This window comes from Pelophylax lessonae (genome assembly GCF_965119305.1).
Source record: "Pelophylax lessonae genome assembly, chromosome: 1".
Lineage (NCBI taxonomy): Eukaryota > Metazoa > Chordata > Amphibia > Anura > Ranidae > Pelophylax > Pelophylax lessonae.
The window spans coordinates 509,864,586-509,888,175 of record NC_138768.1 but is presented as its reverse complement, the minus strand read 5'-3'; the positions used below and the strand labels follow the sequence as shown (position 1 = coordinate 509,888,175).

Sequence of the window (23,590 nt, the reverse complement as noted above, 5' to 3'; positions counted from 1 at the left end):
GTTAGATGGTTGGTTTGCTTTTGTTTCAGTGTCATATTTATTTTTCACTTTTGCTTTGCTTTTAGCCTATTGGTGTTGGATGTGTGTTGTGTGTATTAATAAACTTTATTTTAATCATACTAAGCCTGATTCCAGTTTCTAGAAATAAAACCCACTGTTCTTGTCATGCCCGCTGCTGCTGGATGCCTGCATTCGGTATCCTTTATACTAGGCATGCTTAACCCATGCCCGGTAGAGACATTGGATATGACCCACAACCTCAAACGTATGACTGCATAGACTAGTGATCGACCGATATCATTTTTTTTATTGCCGGTAACGATATTTTGGTCATCGCATATCGGTATCGGCCGATATTGGCCAATATTTTCATACAATAAAAACATTTTTTTTTTTTTACAGGTACTCTTGTGGAGGGATCTGGTGGCTAAACGACCCCAAACCCCTCCTCTGCACTTAAAAGCATTTTGAGTACCCGGATGTGATGTCATGACAGTGACAGTGCATAATTTTTTTAGCACTAACCATTATAGCGCAAATAAAAAACAAACAAAAAAAAAACACAGAGGTGATAAAATACCACCAAAGAAAGTTCTATTTGTGGGAAAAAAAGGACATACATTTTATTTGGGTACATCGTCACAATACTGCGCAATTGTCCATTAGTAAGGCAGTGCCGTATCACAAAAAATGGCTAGTCCTGAAAGGGGTAAATCTTTCGGAGGTCAAGTGGTTAATGGTGATCTGGTGAACAAAAAAGTTTGATTTTTGAAATTGTGGGTAAGCAGTGAGTAAACATCTAATGAGGTTTGATCCCTCAGAAAATGATGATTCTGATAGCAAATCTTCAATATGTTATTCAAAATAAAAAAATCTAAATTCTGAACCATTTCATTTAATTGTGGCCCATGACTGGTTACCAAATCCCTTGCCCATGCTGTTCTAAAGGTTGAGCACCCCTGCCTTACACCAATACATAGTGAGTGTGTTTGTAACTTACTGTAACTATAGCAGTTTTCAAAAATTGACAGCAGCAACTATCTGTCCCTAAAAACACTCTAGGGTTTATTTACTAAACCTGGATAGTGCAAAATCTGGTTCAGCTGTGCATAGCAACCATTTGGCTTCCAGGTTTTATTGTTAAAGCTTAATTGAACAATCTGAAGTTAGAAGCTGACTGCTACCAGATTTTGCACTCTTCAGTTTTAGTAAATCATCCGCTCTGTGATCTATCCCCATCTGCTCTAGGTCTGTCCAGCGTGCAGTGAGTGTGTTTGTGACTCAATAGTAATATGGACAATTTAAGCAATATAATCATCTATCAGCAGTAACTAGTTCTTCCTGCAATCTGTCCCTAACTACTCCATGTCTCCTCCTGCACACAATAACAAAAGGCTGCTGGAAAACCCTGACGTTTATATTAAGGGGGCAGTCACATAAGAAAAACCCTATGACTGAGCCTTCTAGGGGGTCCACCAGGAAGTGCAATGTTGGTAACTGACTTACCTTAAAGTGGATGTAAACCCCATTCATAAAATCTGATCTGGGCACATCTATCTATAGTGTTTACTTATCTCTCTCCAAAGCCCTAATTCCGCTACTTTCTGGTGCTCAGTTTCTCTGTTATCAGCATAATAACTTCTGACAGGCCCCCTGACACAGGAGATAAAAGCAGCTGGAAATTTGTGTTGGGGAGGTAACTTAGAGACAGATAAGCAGAGAATTTATCTATTCACAGCTCTACAAGTTTCTTCATTCCTCTGCCTATGTGGAGGGGGTGTGTGCCTTTCCTCCAATCAGCTCACACACAGTGTATGCCCAGACTCCCCTCCAACTGCTAAAACAGGAAGAAAAGTTTTAAACACAATGTGCACTTTCTAAAGAATATAAAAAGCTGAAGACAGCATATAGAACTGTAAAACTTATGTAGGGAGATTTGTCTCATCTCTGTGTATCGTCTGAGACTGTTCACTTCAATGTGTATATGAGAGGGTTTACATCCATTTTAACTGATTAGTTCATCATTTCCACAAACTGAGTATGACTTGAGTTGGAGCAATCATGTTCCACTTGAACCAATAGCTCGTCTCAATTTATGAAAATTTTTATATAAATGTTTAAATAGTCCATTTTATGCATATGATACTCAACTGACTGCATTCCTTGTTACTACTGACTGGGGAGAGATTACGATTAGACAGGGAAGGCCTGTCCATTGGGGCGCCTACCGCCTATCCATGCATCCGGCCCCATAATCTACATGCAGGGCGCCAGACAGATGGATTCCAATGGGGGATTTTTTTTTTTTGAAGCACGTGATTAGAGCCAGAGGCTCTAATAGGCTTTAGAAAAGGGTGGGCTCGGGGCGCAGAGCTCTGCACCCGAGCCCACCCAGTTGTATGACAATAGCAAATGAATATTCGCTATTATCACACTGACTCTCCTCCCAGCCAATCAGGAAGCGGGTTGTGAGACCCCTTTCCTGATTGGCTAAAATGAGAGGTGATTTTACTGGCCATTGGCCATGAAGAGGGAGGGGACATACGACCGAGGAGACTCACAGCGGCGCTCTGGGAAGGAGCAGGTAAGGATGCTGGCTGTCCGGCTGGGCAGCCAGCCATCCGTCCCGGGAGGGGGGAGGAAGGAGGGAGGGGGTGGTAGAGCAGATTGGGGGCTGGCCGTCTCACGGGGGAGGGGGGTGTTGGTTTTGCCACTGTCCCCCCCCCCCCATTTTTGTTCACCAGCCGCCACTGCGATTAGATGTATGACATTGTTCAACATTGGTAATATCGCTTGCTATCATGTTCTCCTGGGCTTTTTGAATAGCACTTAAAGAGGTATACTTATTTAATTTTATGTTATATTTTATCTGGACTGATCACTACAGATGATATATTAGGCATTGTTGACCATGTTTGCTTGTTTGAGAAAGATGTCACAGGTTGAAATGAAAGTAGATTGTCTACTACTGAGCTACTGTGCTACCAATCACTTATACCCATATAGAAACTATGTGTTGTATTATTATATTATGTAAAATAAACAGCAAACAGAACCCTTTAACATTACCCAAAATAAAAAGGCTGATGTAGAGTGTTTTCCATGCTAAACCACAAGCTACTTGTATAACTTAATCTACCAGTTAAAACAGCATGTATTATTTTATTCTGTCTATGATTACCTGACTCGCATTCAGCTCTTGTTGTGTTAAGATCAGCAATGACATCCACAAAGTGACAGATGGAGAAAAGTCTGCATCCTCTGTAGCAGGCACCAAGGACATCATCCTGTGGGAGGACACAGGCAGCATGAGTAGTTTGTTCTCTCATTTATTTCTCTAATCACTCAATTTCAAGTCTGATTAGATCGAAATCTCAAAATACATTCTGGCATAAAACATTAACTATGGAGAAATCACAACGTGCTATTAAACCACAAATGTTCAAAATGATTTATTAGTTGGGAATCATAAAAGAGGAAAATCACCAAACAGTCAAGATGTTAACACATTCTTTTTATTAAATAATAATGGGGTTCCAGGTTATCAGAGATACTGTATGTCAGCTGCATATTTCATATCCAGAGTAAAAATAGTATCAGTGCAAGTGCAGAATCAACTTTGTGGCCCATCTGCACTGACTTCTTGACTGATAGCTACCTTACCTTAACAAAATCCTTAGAAATTTTTGTATGGATATTTTGTGTTCTCCTTTTCAATCAGGAAGTGGACTTTGCATATTTCAAGACTATTCTTTCGTGAAAAGCCAGAAGCTCAGTTGATGGCGTTGAAATCCACAGATGCAAGTGATTGAGTCAGTGCAATAATTACTTTCCATTCTCTATTTTAGTAAGATCCTGGCAAAGTTTCAATTGCAGACAGAGTGACTGCAAGAAATTAGCTCCTGTAATATCGGCCCTTTTAAAAACCCTTAGGGCTCTGTGAATCCATTTTCATTCGTGCATCTGGTATTAAATATATATTTGTAAAGAAAATTGTATGCTACATATATTACAAAATTCTCTCCGTACTCTATCTAGCTAATGAACACAGAAAACCAAACTAAAATGATTCCAACAATTAGAATAAAAATAGAGGCTTTTGTTGAATACATGCACAAGTACACGTAAAGCCCCACTGCTGGCCCAAATCAACTTTACAAACTGTGGGTAGAGGTGTATTACTGGCTGGATCATTAGGTGAAAGAACAGGAAATACAGAACACTAAAAGAACACTAATACAGTATCTCACAACAGTGAGTACACCCCTCACATTTTTGTAAATATTTTACTATATCTTTTAATGCGACGACACTGAAAAAATGACACGTTGTTACAATGTGAAGTAGTGAGTGTACAGCTTGTATAACCATGTAAATTTGCTGTCCCCTTAAAATAACTCAACACACAGCTATTAATGTCTAAACCGCTGGCAACAAAAGTGAGTACACCCCTAAGTGGAAATGTCCAAATTGGGCCCAAAGTGTCAATATTTTGTGTGGCCACTATTATTTTCCAGCACTGCCTTATCCCTCTTGGGCATGGAGTTCCCCAGAGCTTCACAAGTTGCCACTGGAGTTCTCTTCCACTCCTCCATGATGACATCATGGAGCTGGTGCATGTTAGAGACCTTAAAATATCCAAATTGGGCCCAATTAGTCATTTTCACTCCCTGGTGTCATGTGACTCATTAGTGTTACAAGGTCGGAGGTGTGAATGGGGAGCAGGTGTGTTAAATTTGGTGTTATTGCTCTCAATCTCTCATACTGGTCACTGGTTCAACATGGCACCTCATGGCAAAGAACTCTCTGGGGATCTGAAAAAAATAATTGTTTCTCTACATAAAGATGACCTAGGCTATAAGAAGATTGCCAAGACCCTGAAACTGAGCTGCAGCATGATGGCCAAGACCATACAGTGGTTTAACCAGGACAGGTTCCACTCAGAACAAGTCTCGCCATGGTCGACCATAGAAGTTGAGTGCACGTGCTTAGCGTCATATCCAGAGGTTGTCTTTGGGAAATATATGTATGAGTGCTGCCAGCATTGCTGCAGAGGTTGAAGGGGTGGGGGGGTCAGCCTGTCAGTGCTTAGACCATAAGCCGCACATTGCATCAAATTGTTCTGCATGGCTGTTGTCCCAGAAGGAAGCCTCTTCTAAAGATGATGCACAAGAAAGCCCACAAACAGTTTGCTGAAGACAAGCAGACTAAGTATATGGATTACTGGAACCATGTCCTGTGGTCTGATGAGACCAAGATAAACTTTGGTTCAGATGGTGTCAAACGGTGTGGCGACAATCAGGTGAGGAGAACAAAGACAAGTGTGTCTTGCCTACAGTCAAACATGGTGGTGAGAGTGTCATGGTCTGGGGCTGCATGAGTGCTGCTAGCACTGGGGAGCTACAGTTCATTGAGGGAACCATGAATTCCAACATGTACTGTGACATACTGAAGCGGAGCATGATTCCCTCCCTTCGAAGACTGGGCCGCAGGGCATTATTCCAACATGATAACGACCCCCAAACACACCTCCACGACAACCACTGCCTTGCTAAAGAAGCTAAGGGTAAAGTTGATGGACTGGCCAAGCATGTCTCCAAATCTAAACCCTATTGAGCATCTGTGGGGCATCCTCAAATGGAAGGTGGAGGAGTGCCAGGTCTCTAACATCCACCAGCTCCGTGATGTCGTCATGGAGGAGTGGAAGAGGACTCCAGTGGCAGCTTGTGAAGCTCTGGTGAACTCCAAGCCCAAGAAGGTTAAGACAGTGCTGGAAAATAATGGCGGCCACACAATATATTGACACTCTGGGCCCAATTTGGACATTTTAACTTAGGGGTGTACTCACTTTTGTTGCCAGCGGTTTAGACATTAATGGCTGTGTGTTGAGTTATTTTGAGGAGACAGCAAATTTACACTGTTATACAAGCTGTACACTCACTACTTTACATTGTAGCAAAGTGTCCTTTTTTCAGTGTTGTCACATGAAAAGATATATTAAAATATATACAAAAATGTAAGGGCTGTACTCACTTTTGTGACATACTGTATATATGTGTTTTTTTTTTCAACAGGAACATGGGGGAACGCAATTCCGGCACCTCCAGGACTGAATGTATGTAATGGCAAGGGAAGCAGGGGTGTGCTGTAGGGTTTAATGATGCTGGCTGCTGGGGGATCTATTATTGCTGGAGGGGATCTATTTTTTCGAGGTGGTCTATTGTTGCTGGGGGGTCTATTGTTGCTGGCGGGGATCTATTGTTGCTGGGGGGACTATTGTTGCTGGAAGGGATCTACTGTTGAGGGAGGGGGTCTATTGTACCTGACTGCTGGAGAGTCTATTGATGCTGGCCTTTGGGAGATCTGTTGTTGCTGCCAGAGGTCTGTTGTTGCTGGGGTGATATTTTGTTGTTCCTGGGGGGCGGGGGGAGGGGTATATTGCTGCCGGCCTGTGAGAGGGGGGGGGTCTATTTTACTGTTTTTTTTGTTATCATTAACAAATTCCATACAATTTACTTAGCACAGCTGGGTAGAGGGTGGAACCAAGGGATGGTGCTCGGAATTGGGTAGAGGCAAAGACACGAAGTGACTCAGAAGGGGGGAGTTCCAACACCTTTTCACTGAGAAAAGCACTGTACACATATATATATATATATATATATATATATACACTATATATCTCTATATATATATCTCTCTCTCTCTCTCTCTCTCTCTCTCTATATATATATATATATATATATATATATATATATACATACATACATACATACATATACACATATATATATATATATATATATATATATATATATATATATACACATACATATACATACATATACATACACACATACACACACGGCTGTGTAAAAGAAGTTTATGTTCAATCACTCCTCTGGATTCATAGCTTGGCTTCAGAAGAGCCTTCTTGTTTCTTCACTGTCCATCTACATAATTCAAATAGATTTTTCTTTCACAGAATAACTATGCACAGAGTAAGGGAAATAATTAACTGGTGACTGTGATGGCTTCATTATTGATTGTTCTGTGGTTGCAGTAATCAGAGTAATTATTTAGACCAGTGACTGGGTAAGCAATACTAAAAGGTTTTATGATCATGGTAATCTTTATCCATTGCATCGATTAATAAAATAAAAACAAAAATAAAAACTGTAAAAAGCCTTATTTTTGTGTTTCCCATTTTATTTATTTTTTTTAAATCAAAACTTTTTTTATTACACAGTGACTGTACAGCAAAACAGAAAAAGAACATTGAGATTGGTACGTATCACAAATCATACATGAGATTCAGTTAATAAACAGTCACTTGATACGTAAGAGATATAGAAAAGAAAATTTGTTTTTATTTTTTGTCATAAACAGAAAAACATAACATAAAAATAGAAAAACTAGTACTCGTAAAATAGTTCTATACCAGGAGGTATACCTTTTCAACTACCGAATGCATGAGAAAACAAGCACATAACAAGAACCCTGTGACTCTCGATGGGTTAGAGTCGTAGGAGCCTATACAGCATCAACTGTGGTGGGGCAAGGCTAGGATTGTCTAACCAAGGCTGCCAGATGAGATCAAACTTTAGCGCAACATTCCTATGGCGATAGGCCAGTTGTTCCCGAAGGAGGAGAGAGTTGACATAAGCAATCTATTGTTTTTTGGTAGGCATGGTGGAAGTCATCCAGTGTTGAGCTATAAGCTGTAAGGTTCTGGCACTCTCAGTGCCTCCTATCACATTATTTCCGGGTGCTTTCCATCTACCTAGATAGATGAAGCACATATAGGTGTGTTTCCCTTTAAGACTGATGCTGTCATCACTGAGCGCCGGACTGGATGGCTATTTAGATCGCCGGCTCTCACTCACATGTGTTCGTTCAAACAACCTTGTACCTGGATGCTAACTTGGCTTGAAGCTCTCGTGCTTGCAAGCATACCTCGCTGACGGAACCACGCTGCGCTGATCCCTGTATCCCGCTACTGGATCATCCGCTCTTCCTGAACCACCCCTTGGCTATACTGCTATTAGTGTTAAGTACCCCGCAGGGGAGACCTCTTTAAACTTTATACTAAAGCTTACACTATCTAGCTCTGCATAGTAAGGACTGTTATCACATCTGCATATCTAGATTGCTAGCTCTTGAGACTACTGCTAACTATTCCTGCACTGGGTTGATCTCTCTTGTATGTCCCCCTGCTACTCTGTCATCTGCTACCATACATGATTGCTAAACCTATCTGCATCCATCTGCTACTATCTTTCCTTCAAGTGTCTGTCATCTACCATCTCCACCCAACCTGTCTCTCAGTCTAAACATCACTGTGTTACTATATACATAAAGTCACTCTAGGAACCATCTTGTAGAGTGTGTGTATTTACTGGCTGAATTAAGACCTTCCACACATGATGAGTCATTGAGGGTTGGGAATGGTATCTCAGCGTTTCTCTTACATGACTACTGAAGTGGAATATTTCTGCAGCTGAAAATCCACACCATACATGAAACGCAGGAGCGTTACAGATTGAACGAACCCACAAATGGATTCAGCAGAAATAACCACTCAGGTGACACAATTAAAACAGCAAGTACCTGCGTTAATACACGCACTTGCTGAATTAAAAGAAGATAATCAGGCTCTGTCGCAGCAGGTAATTAGACTGACACAACTTACCACTGCTCAGTCCCCTGAACCCAAAATAAATCCTCCTTTGGTATTTACAGGCGATCGCAAAAAATTTCGCGAATTTAAAAACGCATGTGAGTTACTTTTCTTGTTAAGACCCCGTACCTACCTTACTGATCATATTAAGGTTTGTACTCTTATTTCTTACCTAACAGGCGATCCTCGGGCCTGGGCAGACTCTCTTTTTGAGAAAAACGACCAGCTTCTCAGCTCCTATGCCTTGTTTCTAGCAGAACTTACTAGCCTATATGATGATCCCAATAGGCAGAGTACTGCCGATTTTCAATTAAGATCCTTGAACCAAGGTGGGAGACCTGTGGAAGACTTTGTCGCAGAATTCAAGAGATGGACCCTTGATTCAGAATGGAATGATGCATCTCTGAAAACCCAATTTAGGCTTGGCCTATCAGAGGCCGTTAAAGACGAGCTGGCCCGAGCGGATCTGCCAAAAACCCTGGATGCATTGATACAACTCAGTATCACCATAGATAGAAGACTACGAGAAAGGAAGTCTGAAAAAATGGGAATGCCATTATCTAGTTCTTCTCGGATTTCGGCCGTTGACCCCACTCCTAAACCTGCTCCAGGTAACCACAGACCCCGGCTACCTAGGGAAAATAGGAAACCAAATAAATATGGTGATCCTGCCTGGTCATGGTCCAAGCCTGCCTTAAACAGTCAGCCTTGTCACTCTGACACATCCCATTTGAACCCTGATCCTACAGAGATGGATGAGGAGCCTATGGAGATTGGTGCCGTACATACTAAGTTGTCCTTACAAGAAAAGAGAGATCACAGGAGAATCTGTGGCCTTTGTTTTTATTGTGGTGAAGGGGGACATTTCATTACATTCTTCCCAACCAGACCCCATAGGCCTAAGGCTCTCCCAATGGAGGCCAGGCAAATCCGAAGGGTCTTCCCTGAAAAACAGCCTGGAAATTACCAAGGCTGTTGCCAGCCCTGTCCCCGTTCTATATCAGAAAAGGACACCCAGAAATTGGCAGATGTTGGTATAGATACTCCTATTTTTGCAAGCACATTTTTAGCTTCCAATGAAAACATTGAGATTCTTGCACCTGACTGCGTACGCGCTTCTAATGGCACGGTGGTATGTAGGAAGGATCTGAGGATGTTTGAAGAAGCATTGGTTGCTAGGACTACTAGGATTACTTCGGATGGTTATGCGTCCGATTCTAGTGAGGGGTTCATGTAGCAGACACCCTAACAACAAGTGATCCGATTTTCATATCGGCAACAAGTGATCCGATTCTCAGATCGGTTACCAACCTGATCCGATTCTCATATCGGCAACAAGTGATCCGATTCTCACATCGGTTACCAACCTGGTCCGATTTTCATATCGGCAACAAGTGATCCGATTTTCATATCGGCAACAAGTGATCCGATTCTCAGATCGGTTACCAACCTGATCTGATTCTCATATCGGCAACAAGTGATCCGATTCTCAGATCGGTTACCAACCTGATCCGATTTTCATATCGGCAACAAGTGATCCGATTCTCAGATCGGTTACCAACCTGATCCGATTCTCATATCGGCAACCATTTTTTTTTTTTCTTCCCGATTTTCATATCGGCAACCAGTCTTATCCGATTCTCGTATCGGCAACCAGTCTTATCCGATTCTCGTATCGGCAACCAGTCTTATCCGATTCTCGTATCGGCAACCAGTCTTATCCGATTCTCGTATCGGCAACCAGTCTTATCCGATTCTCATATCGGCAACCAGTCTTTTCCGATTCTTATATCGACAACCAGCCTTAGAGGCCTTCCGGAGCCGGCCTTACGGGGGGGGGGGGTACTGTAAGGTTCTGGCACTCTCAGTGCCTCCTATCACATTATTTCCGGGTGCTTTCCATCTACCTAGATAGATGAAGCACATATAGGTGTGTTTCCCTTTAAGACTGATGCTGTCATCACTGAGCGCCGGACTGGATGGCTATTTAGATCGCCGGCTCTCACTCACATGTGTTCGTTCAAACAACCTTGTACCTGGATGCTAACTTGGCTTGAAGCTCTCGTGCTTGCAAGCATACCTCGCTGACGGAACCACGCTGCGCTGATCCCTGTATCCCGCTACTGGATCATCCGCTCTTCCTGAACCACCCCTTGGCTATACTGCTATTAGTGTTAAGTATCCCGCAGGGGAGACCTCTTTAAACTTTATACTAAAGCTTACACTATCTAGCTCTGCATAGTAAGGACTGTTATCACATCTGCATATCTAGATTGCTAGCTCTTGAGACTACTGCTAACTATTCCTGCACTGGGTTGATCTCTCTTGTATGTCCCCCTGCTACTCTGTCATCTGCTACCATACATGATTGCTAAACCTATCTGCATCCATCTGCTACTATCTTTCCTTCAAGTGTCTGTCATCTACCATCTCCACCCAACCTGTCTCTCAGTCTAAACATCACTGTGTTACTATATACATAAAGTCACTCTAGGAACCATCTTGTAGAGTGTGTGTATTTACTGGCTGAATTAAGACCTTCCACACATGATGAGTCATTGAGGGTTGGGAATGGTATCTCAGCGTTTCTCTTACATGACTACTGAAGTGGAATATTTCTGCAGCTGAAAATCCACACCATACATGAAACGCAGGAGCGTTACATAAGCTTTCTAGCGAGGTACAATAACCTGGTTATCATAATACATGTACCTTTTGGATACATTTCAATTTGATTGCACCCAGTAGGCACACCAGAGGGGTGGAAGGTATAGGTAACTGGGCTAAATCAGATATAAGTTGTAAAATTTCAGCCCAGTAATGTTTAAGATTTTGGGCATCCCCAAATCATGTGTATAAAATCACCCTGATTCACTTTACAGTCACCATCTATTTCCCCAATATCCATCACCCAATGAGCCCTGCATTTCAATGAAGCATGATCCTGAATGAACGTGAAATCAGGCCTTTCCAAGCAGTAGCCTGGAGGACTTCCACGAGTAGAGGAGAAGTATATACATTTATAGTACGTGTTTGGTGTTGAAACTGTAAGGCATGCCGGAGCTGAAGATATTGGTAGAATTGTTTGGAAGATAGGGAAAACTTTGCACATAATTGAGCATGGGACTTCAAAGTGTTCCCAGTATACAACTGAGCAAAAAAAACAAATCCCCCTTTGTCTCCATGTAGAAGAGCCTTGCAATTTGTTCATGTGACGGTATCACTGTATCTCACCGCCTTGTACTTCCTTAATCCCCAATAGTTGAAGAATCCCCAATTCGCCAAATAAGAAATCGCTGGTATCGCTGAATAATTCCACACATGAGCCAAAGCTGAATACTGGAACGCACTTTACTGGAAGCCACCACAGGCATTTCAAACTACAATTTCTTTTATCCCCTGCCCCCATGCAAGGGAGACACCCACAACAAATACACATTAACCAATAACACAAAGGTTACAATCCACATAAAATCCTCCCTTCTGTCTGGGAGGTAATTATGGTAAACAATGGTTAACATAATTATCACAGGCAGGAAAAATGCAGTTTTACCCACATGCTGTAACTTTATAACTATACATCCAATCTTTATACAAATACATATTCACAATCAATCCATTTAGGGGAACAACATATTAAAAAATGGCAAGAATCGGACCATGGGTTCCAAAGTTAGTACAAGTCTCTTTGGCCTGGCAGTACACATTGCTTGTCTGCCCAAAACTGGTTCTACACAGTCTTTTGTCCTGGAGACAATTGAGAAGTGATCCACTCATCTCCCAAGGACAGCAAAATACATGATACTATATAACTATGCAGCTTATTGCATAAAACAGGTACATTCAATATATCCCCAGATAGCTTAGATCTGAGCGCACATTATTACTGAATGGCGCTCAGATCACATACGTATGGATTCAACAGCAGGGGAAAAACAAGTGTTTCAACATGGGACCATAATCACATGGTAAGAGGCTGACAAGTAGTCCTCTCCAGGTATTCATGGCAACTCAAAAGAGGGGAGTTTGTCACAGACATATAAACTAATCCTCAATATAGTCTTTTAAGCAGGGAGAGGAAACATGCGGACAGACATAGAAGGGCATCCTTCACAGTTCAGGGTAATTTGGATTATTCAACAGGGGGGTAAACCCCAGAGGGCCCTCGATAGATAATGCCTCCTTAGTTGTCTGCCACACTCTCCGAAAGAAGACTGCAGTCGAGGAGGAAGGTGGTACACTCGGCAGACCCATCTCCAGATAGGAGCTGGCTGGTGATATAGGGTTTGAAAGAGTTACCAATTGTGCTATAGGGTCCAGAATACCACTTCGTTCCCAGCCAGCAAATTGTTGTAATTGAGATGCCAAAAAATATATCTTAGCATGTGGAACAGCTAACCCTCCCCTATCCTTGCCATACTGTAGAGTACACAAACTAACCCTGCCTTTTTCCTCTTCCAGATAATATCTTGAAACTGGGAATAAATACGCTTTAATCACTGATTAGATATCCACATTGGTGAGTTATGAAAAATGCATAAGAGCTGTGGGGCACAGATCATCTTTATCAAATTTACCCGCCCCATTACCGAAAGGGGAAGTTTACACCAATTGAGACATTTCACACGTTGTCTATCTACCAATGAACTTAAGTTCAACCAAAGTTAGAGTGGCTCCGGCGACACCACCACACCCAGGTATTTAAAAGAGGTAGCTATGGGAATTTGACTAGCACCTTTCGGAAGGGGCACTACCAAGGGATCAAGAGGCATTAGGATGGATTTAGACCAATTTATGGTAAATGCAGAGAACTCACAGAATTTAATAATAGTCCTCATCAAGGTTTGTAGAGAGTCAGCAGTATCTCCCAGATAAAGTAATGCATCATCTGCATAAAGGGACACTTTTTCTTCTAATGGACCTCTATGGAAACACACTATGGCAAATGTGTTGCGGATCATAATGGCTAATGCTTCCACCTTTAGAGCAAAAGGGATAACAGACACCCCTGACAAGTGCCCCTATGTGGAGGAAAAGGGGGGGGGGATATTATTAATATTGAGCTGAGTAGAGGACTCTTACCCAGTTGATGAAGTTGTCTCCCAAACAAAATCTAGCCAGGATCTTCCAGAGGTAGAGCCATGCAATGCTGTCAAATGCCTTGGCTGTGTCTAGAGATAGAATGGCCCTTCCCCCAGGATTAGCCACAAGTATCTGCAGATTGAGGAACAATCACCTGATATTTTCAGCCGTTGACTAAGTAGGTAGGAATCTAGACTGGTCTCGATAAGCCGACTTACCAATCACTTTAGAAACTCTGGTGGCTAGGACCTGGGCAAGGAGCTTGACGTCTGAGTTAAAGAATGAAATGAGGTGGTAGGAGTCCGGCAAGAGTTTGTCCTTTCGCAGCTTAGGGAGTACCACTATGATGGCCTCTTTCATGGTAACAGGCAAATGACCTGTTTTAGCTGCCTTAGATAGCGCCCGCAAAAGCAGAGGGAGAAGGACATTGCCATACTGGGAATATACCTCCGCAGGAAGGCCATTTGATCCCAGGTATTTATGAAGGGGAGCCTCCGCCAGAGCTTTAGTCAACTCCTCAATATTAAATCGGGGTATTCAGAGCAGCTATCTCAGCCTCAGACACCTGAGGAAAAGGACAATCCTGTAGAAAAAGTGCCAGTTCAGGGATTGTAGCATGAGTTTTAGACACATAAAAATCAGTATAAAAATAGCAGAACACATCTATTATAGTATAACCCTCCTATCATAAAGTGCATACAGTGCTAAAATAGCATATAAATAGCATAAAACTGATAAAACAAAAGTCTGTGATAATACAGCGATGAAAAATCCTTCACAAGTCTTTTGCTACAAATCACAGTGTGAAGAGGGTCAGTGCTGGGGGAATATGGCCAAAATGCACACTCACCAGAAAACCATGCCTAACCACTCTAATGGAATAGGCTGAAAACGCATGAATAAATCAGACTGCTTCCTCCGGGTATTACTGGCTGCTGCAAACTTCCTCCTCTCACATCTAGGTAGTACCTGGCCAGTCCAGTTGCACTTCCAAACTCTTGCCATAAGAGGGTTTTGTCTTCAGCCGAATTCTTCTTTAACACTTCATCCAATGCAGCAGTCCAGTTCCGCTCATTTAACACTATCGTAGCTTAGAGGAATTGCTGCTCCCCAGTCTGCAGTGCACAAAGATCTGGTTCCAGGGTGGAATAGCAGAAAGGCGGCTACAGCGCGGGCTTCCAGTGCCGGAAGGGCGCCCATAGATGTCCTTCCACATCCGAGCTGCTTGCGCGCCCCCTGGGGCATGCAGCAGGCACGCTGTGATCTACTGACCACAGAACAGGGTAAAGGGCAAATCACAGTGGCCGTTTACCATGTGATCAGCTGTCGGCCAAAGCCTTTTTTCTTCTCACGATCAGCATGAGCTTACCAGTGGCTATCAGTGCTCACCAGTGCCACCTATCAGGGCCATCAGTGCCACCTATCAATGCCCATAAGTGCCACCTCTCAGTGATCTTCAGTGCCGCCTATCAGAGCCCATCAGTGCCACCTATCAGTGCACGTATCACTACCTCCTCATCAGTGCTGCCTCATCAGTGCCCACCAGTGCCACCTCATCAGTGCAGCTTTATCAGTGCCACCTATCTGTGCCCATCCGTGCCGCCTATCAGTGCAGCCTCATTAGCCCACATCGGTGAAGGAGAAAAATTACCTGTGTGCAAAATTTTAGAACAATTTATGAAAAATGTTTTCGGCCTTTTTTATTTCTTTTGCAAAAAATAAAAACTCAGTGATAATTAAATACCACCAAAAGAAAGCTCTATGCAAAAAAAAATTATAAAAATTTTGTTTGGGTACAGTGTTGCATGATCGCGCAATTGTCATTCAAAGTGTGACAGCGCTAAAAGCAGAAAATTGGCCTGGTCAGAAAGGGGATATAAGTGCCCTGTAAGCAAGGGGTTAATGCATTCTTTGCATTAAGGTAAAAAAACCCTCCTGTGCCAGATAATCCCCCCTAGCCCTTTCTCGATCCAGTGCTGTGCTCGAGAGCAATGGCTCTCTCCACTCTCTCCTTCCTCTCTCGGCAGATTCATAGCAACAGGAGTCATTGGCAACCCACTGGCAACCCAGAGGGAGCTGACACCTGATCAGAGGGACCACTGCTACCATATCGCTGGGTCTGGTAAGAGGGTCTTGTAGCCTTCACTTGTTGCTACTCCTAGAGCCTGAGTCCTTAGTAACTATCTAAACAGCTATCTTATAGCTCTATTACTACCTGCAGACCTTGTTGACTGTCTAAAAGAATGCCAAAGGTTATTGGGCCTCAAGGTTTAACTAAAGACTGCCCCTTAACATTTGCCACTCAGAGACCCCTGTCCCCTTTGCTTAGTGTAAGTGGTACCTCTCAGGGAGATGCTTCTCCATACCTTAGCCAACCCTTTAGAGTGCCCTAATCCAGTGGAGCCTTACTGCTTACATTGCAGTTAACGTGGACTACTTATTGCTGACTAACTGATTTACATGTTGGTTCCAGTTTGGTGATATAGAACCTGATTCTTAGTTACCTTGGTCTAGCAGACTGTGTCCGAATTTATCTGCTGTGGGCTCATTATGTTCAAACTACCATTTATTCTAACCTGTATCAATAGATAAAGTGCACTTACCCCTAACAGGGTGTGTTCCTATTTTCTGGTAGTAACCCACTTCCAGGTTAAAGGTATCTATACTTACAGTGACTTTTATTCAACCAGGTTTATCCAGGGGGCTGGAGTCGAGGCGCAGAACAGAGACCCCAAAATTACCAAGCGGCTCCTTCAGGTTAGAACTACATATGTATATATATATTGTATATTGTTTATATACATGCATACACAGTGAAGAAAAAAGGGGGAATGTGGGACTTTAGTTGAGTGCAGCTGGACACATATCTTTCAACAAATATATGACATAGGTATTCTATAAGATCCCAGAAGTGGGGACCCAATAAGAATTAAACCTTGGACATGGGATTGATAATTGTTAACATAGCGAATATGAGTTTCAATAAAAAGACATCCATGTAAATGGTATAAATACAGATAAGTATGATAATAATACATCCCGAATCACTATTCATAAATAATAGTTTTATTGTGACAACCCAAAAGTCCCTGGGTACTCAGTCTAAAACATATAAAATTTGATATACAAAATTTAATATAACCCAAAAAATGGGGACCCATGGGAAGTTGACACATGTTCAATATTCTAATTTATCATATAACATTTGGAGCATAACAAATGCAGATAACCATAACAAATCACATATACAAATCATATGAACAGGGATAAATACATTGAAAACATATCCAGAATGATATTGTATAACAAACAAATTCAATATGAGATTGAATTCTTTATAAATATAGAATATTAAATTAAAGGAGGCTTGAATGAAACATTTAATTTGAGTGCTTGTAGGCTCGACGCGTTTCATGGACCTCCGTCCACTCATCAGGAGCATAAAAAATCTATTGCATATCTGAAAAAACAGATGTATATGATATCAAAATATTAGTATTAAAAAGAGGGAGGAGGGAGTAGAAAAATAAATATAGATATATATAAAAAAATATATGGATTGGGCACTACCTTAAGTAGTGTCATATCTCCAAACCATCCAATTCTGGAGAAGAGGTACAGGGCTAATCCGGAAAATGCCTGATCCGGGGCTGAGGCATGGACAGCATCCAATAGAATGGGGAAAAGCAGCTAGGAAGTGAAAACCCGATATGGAAGTGTGAGGACAATGAATAGCCATAAAGAATTTTTTCTCATCAAGGAGTGATAGTGTAGGTACTCCAGAATCAGTGAGATCTAAAATTATAAAATATATTGGACTTTTAATTATAGTTTTTCTTGTCAAAGATAGAACTGATATTCATGGAGAGAAAAATATTTGCCAAATTCAGAGAGATCTCTGTATGTAAGATGAATAAAAAGAGATACATTGTGTTTGCACACCACCGGAAAAAATACCACAGGTATGCATATTTTGGAGGGTGGACTAGTATAAAAAAAAGAGAATAAAATATGCCAAAAGAGTGGTGACACAGACTTGTTATCTAACAGGGGAACAAAAGTAAGCAAGAAAAGTGATATGAGGTGAAAGAATTAATTGTGATACTAGTGTTGAAAGATGAAGGGGAATATAGAGAGGGAATGAGGTGAGACCCATGGTGAATTACAAGACCAAAGGAGAGCTCATAAATGCCCAAGAGAAGGAGTGAGTCATGCTGAAAAAGGAAAAAATACATACGGTGAATATGACAGTTATGTTGACAGGTAATAGACCAAATATACCGTGAATAGAATCTGCAAGGAATTGCCAGGATCCAGTGTGAGGATAAGAGGTAGACCTGTGATAAGTCTGCATGCCCCAAGGTAAGGATGTAATCCACGCCAACACCATGTCGGCGTCGGATATATATTTGGGCAGAAAACAGACCTCCCACATCCGGTCAGAGGGCCTGATGCTGGTCGGAAAGAACCCCGCCTCCGACGCTGGTGGATAGCAGTAACCATAGTGATGCGATGTCAGATAGACACCGCAAAGCTTGCCTACTGTGCATGGCGCCAATGGTACAAGCACAACCACGCCCCCAGCCTGGATGTATAACAGAGGCAGACAGGAGGGAATGGTGGCTAAATCATACCATCGCAGCCCCGGAACAGGGAATCCAGGCTAAAACCATGACCTCCAGATCTGAATTGGAGTGTATGTAAAGTCAAAGGCTAAAGGGGTGTTAAAATTACTAAAAAAAATACTGTATCTCACAAATGGGAGTACATCCCTCACAGTTTTGTAACTATTTTATTATATCTTTTCATGAGACAACACTGAAGAAATGACACTTTGCTACAATGTAAAGTAGTATAACAGTGTAAATTTGCTGTCCCCTCAAAATAACTCAACACACAGCCATTAATGTCTAAACCGCTGGCAACAAAAGTGAGTAGTGGAAATGTCCAAATTGGGCCCAAAGTGTCAATATTTTGTGTGGCCACTATTATTTTCCAGCACTGCCTTAACCGTCTTGGGCATGGAGTTCCCCAGAGCTTCACAAGTTGCCACTGGAGTTCTCTTCCACTCCTCCATGATGACATCATGGAGCTGGTGCATGTTAGAGACCTTGCGCTCCTCCACCTTCTGTTTGAGGATGCCCCACAGATGCTCAATAGGGTTTAGGTCTGGAGACATGCATGGCCACCTTTACCCTCAGCTTCTTTAGCAAGGTAGTGCTTGTCATGGAGGTGTGTTTGGGGTCGTTATTATGTTGGAATACTGCCCTGGGGCCCAGTCCCTGAAGGGAGGGAATCATGCTCTTCTTCAGTATGTCACAGTAAATGGTGCCATTTATGGTTTGCGCAATGAACTGTAGCTTCCCAGTGTCAGCAGCACTCATGCAGCCCCAGACCATGACACCCCCACCACCATGCTTGACTGTAGGCAAGACACACTCCTCACCTGGTTGCCACCACACACGCTAGACACCATCTGAACCAAATACGTTTATCTTGGTCTCATCAGACCAAAGGATATGGTTCCAGTAATCCATGTCCTTAGTCTGCTTGTTTTCAGCAAACTGTTTGCAGGCTTTCTTGTGCCTCGTCTTTAGAAGAGGCTTCCTTCTGGGATGACAGCCATGCAGACCAATTTGATGCAGTGTGGGGCGTATAATCTGAGCACTGACAGACTGACCCACCACCCCTTTAACCTATTTCCCAAAGACAACTTCTGGATATGACGCTGAGCACGTGCACTCAACTTCTTTGGTTGACCATGGCGAGGCCTGCTCTGAGTGGAACCTGTCCTGTTAAACTGCTGTATGGTCTTGGCCACCGTGCTGCAGCTCGGTTTCAGGGTCTTGGCAATCTTCTTATAGCCTAGGCCATCTTTATGTAGAGCAACAATTATTTTTTTCAGATCCTCAGAGAGTTCTTTGCCATGAGGTGCCATGTTGAGCTTCCAGTGACCAGTATGAGAGAGTGAGAGCGATAACACCAAATTTAATGCACCTGCTCCCGATTCACATCTGAGACCTTGTAACACTAACGAGTCACATCACACCGGGGAGGGAAAATGGCAAATTTTGCCCAATTTGGACATTTTTACTTAGGGGTGTACTCACTTTTGTTGCCAGCGGTTTAGACATTAATGACTGTGTGTTGAGTTATTTTGAGGGGACAGAAAATTTACACTGTTATACAAGCTGTACACTCACTACTTTACATTGTAGCAAAGTGTATTTTCTTCAGTTTTGTCACACATATACACAGCTGTTTTTTTAAGGTCAACAAACTCCATGTTAAATTAAAGTGGCTGTAAACCCTTACCTATACCTAGTGACTGGCCCTAGGTGATACACATTGATGAAACAAACCCTTCTACATAAGTTGTACATGTTTATCTGTCGCCATTTGTCCTATACATCCTTGTAAAACTCAGTGGTGAAAAGTATTTTTTACAGACTCACAAAGCACGGGCAAGAAGCTGAAGTTACACACTGTACAAGAGCTTTGAGAGCTGATTGGAGAGAAGGGACACATCCCCCTTCACACAGCACACAGGAACAGGACTGAGGTTGTCACTCTGCTGAAACTCCCTCCCAACTTTTTAGCTCTTGGTGTCAGGGAAACTTGTGAGAAGTGACTGATAACAGAGGAACTAGACAGCAGAGCAAAATGACACTTAGTACTCTGGAGAGAGGCAAGTAAACACTATAGAAATATGTGCTTTGTTCAGATTTCTTGTCTGAGGTTTACAGCCACTTTAAGCAAAAGACCAGCTGTGTTGCACTTTAAAACACTGGTAAAATAAGATAGTATTGGTGCATATGAACTATATGACAATGTTCACATTCTTCAGCTGTCCCATCATTTAGAGAAGCTCTGGTTAAATACTTGCCCAAAGCCTTATAGTCTGTTTTAGGTTAGACAAAGTGAATTGATTATTTTTTTTTTACACTGGAGCCTGTAAAACATTGTAATGCCAGGATCTTGCAGACTCTCTGATATAGGCAGGCAGTTACTGAATTTGAGGAAGAATCAATGAACTCCGAGAGCGATCACTGGTGCCCCCCACAGTTCATTAAGAACTACAAGCCTTCAGCCATGGTGGCTGATGGTACTTGTAGTTCATTCATTCACAAAACTCTGTGAATAAAGGACACAGTCGTGTGCGCGGAGCCCCAAATGGCAGCACTGTTTTTCAATTATGATAGCTGGTGTGGGGAGAGGACCCACTGTCACATGGATGGGGGGATTGGGGTGAGAGGATGTAGGAGCCGGAACATCATACATGATCCACCTTAAATACAGGTGGAACATGTAAGGTGTTCCAATGGTGAACTACAGTAGCTCTGCAAGGCTCAAAAACATTGCTGAGTAGTCATCAGCTCCTATTGCCTGTGACCCAATCATGTATTCCTTTGACCTGACCCAGCTTGTTTTATTCAGCTTACTCCCGAAATCCTGTTGCTGACTCCAGCTTGTGACCTGACTCGTCTCCTGCTTACTGTTCTGGTACCTTCTCTGCTTGCCTGATACCAACCTTGGTCTGGTTCGGATTCTGCTTCTGGCTCCTGATTCTGTACCTCGGCTGCCTAGTTATTGCCAAGTTCTGCCTGCCTGACAATGAGTTCAAGATCCTGCATCTGCTAGCTTGTCTGTTACACAGTCTTAAGTTCTGCACATACTACAGTGTTTCCCGGCCCAGATCTCCTATAGGCACCTATGCCACTTTGTGCCCTGTTATACCCTATTATCAACTCCAAGGAAACTGGGACATGTGGTGTAGGGGAAGCCCTCTCATCAACTCAACCTCAACCAGGTACATGACAAAAAATACAGACATTAAATGTCTTTTCTGAAATAATGCCAGAGTTTTGCTACATCAAAACTGCCAAGAGTGAATAGGCCCTAAAAGTTTGGATTTCACCTTACTTCCTGTGTCAGTGATAGTGGTCAACAGGACACATGTAAGGATAAATCTTTCCAGCGGTGACACAGATGGCAATGAAAACCAAATAGAGAAGAGATCCAAACACTTTCCTACTCTATGCAAAATTTAAAAAAAATGCCTTTACATACACTCTTAACAGATTTTGTAACAATGATTTCCATTAAACTCTTACAACAATACAGTGTTGAAATAAAATATATACCATTTGTAAACAAGGAATTAAATCAAAAGTACAAAGGTACAAAGGTGCTATATAATTGCTAACCAGTTTTTACGGTGGTAATAGAAAAGGGAAATATTATACTTTAATAACAAATTTCAGATTATCAGACTATCAAATGTATTTTTTTTTCACCAAACATGTACATCAACTTCATATCAATTTCATATTTATAGGGTGATGATCCCATTATTGCCGGATGCAGTATTCTGTAGTGCCCTAAAGCAGCTCTTAGATAATTTGGTCCTATTTTGTTCTGCCGGTGGCGGGGGGACCCCCGCGAGGAGCCTTTCCAGCCAGCAGAAGACAGTGATTACTGCTAGCGGCTATAGCCACTGGCAGTAATAGCGCGTGCAAAAATCCGACAGCCTGGTTGTACTCAAGCTGATTGATGGACCAACTTGGGTACAATCAGCCTGCCCATCGATGGATCAAATCTCAGCCAGTCCCTGCTAAACTGTCTGAATTTCGATCCATATATGGCCAGCTTTAGTCATCACTGCCTTATCAGCGGACATAAATAGAATATAGCACTAAACTTTCCAACTTTAAACAACAGCAAAAACCAGACTGAGCTGGGGTGCCACAGGGAGATAATGGCCTCACCGTCTCACCCCTTCAAAAAAAGAGGGGGTGTGGGGTTCCCAATGAATAGTTACCTGTAACAAAAGGAAACCCAAGCGGTATAGCCTAAAAATGAATATCTTTATTGAAAAAATATATACAAAATGTAACACATCTATCGGCAATAAGTCACAACAAGGACATACATACATTTACTAAAATGAACCAAGTGGTGTAGCAGGTTAAATGACAAAAGCAAACTGAACAATAGACATTTCATAGACCTGATGATACCATGCTGCGCTGGTTAGGTTGGATGTGATATGGTTGGATGTTCATTTTAGTAAATGTATGTATGTCCTTGTTGTGACTTATTGCCGATAGATGCGTTACATTTTGTATATATTTTTTCAATAAAGATATTCATTTTTTAGCCTATAATGCTTGGGTTTCCTTCCCAATCCTTTTCTAGCTTTCTTGCTACCACTCCTTTTGGTACAGGAAACTTTCCAACTTACCTGATTGTCTAGTGCGGCCAATATCCTGTAGCCTACTGATATGATCTTTATTGCTCTCTAAACAGGAAGATTGTGATACCACTGGTAATGCTTTTATCGTGTGATAGTCTCTGCATGTGTATAGCAGACTTTTGCTTTGGCAGGAAGAAAATAGATCAAACCTTTTGAAATGAAATAAACCACCATTTTTGCCCGCTGTTAAAAAAAAATACAAAGGTTTTCTGAAGATTGAAAAGAAATAAAGCATGCAGAAATCTGGGTCTATTTACTGTACGAAAGTACAACACGCTTAGCAATTAAATCAGTAAGATATGTAAAAAGAGGATGCCCGCATTAACAAGTATTTTAAAAATCCATTAACAATTTTGTTATCTATTATATTTTTATCTCAGGAGGTTTAAAGCTTAATGTAGAACACTGATACTATATCTCCTGCTGTCTATACTCATTGCTGCACTTGACCACACAGCAGGGAATTTGCTTTTGCTTTTCTAGAGTTAAAAAGATGTCTGATATTTCAACATTACGAGTAAAACTAGAGTAGACAAAACTAATATCTAATGAATTTGCATGAGTATAATATAAAA

At 41.9% G+C, this 23,590-nt stretch overlaps 1 protein-coding gene across 1 annotated transcript in view; it reads right to left on the bottom strand.

The window, feature by feature from the left end:
• The window catches only part of TMEM59L (transmembrane protein 59 like), a 140,174-nt gene that overhangs the window by 88,644 nt on the left and 27,940 nt on the right, over nucleotides 1-23,590 (bottom strand). The window contains exon 2 of the mRNA XM_082274975.1: nucleotides 3,182-3,287. Within this exon, the coding sequence (XP_082131101.1) occupies nucleotides 3,182-3,287 (106 nt within the window). The remainder of the gene's footprint in view (nucleotides 1-3,181; nucleotides 3,288-23,590) is intronic.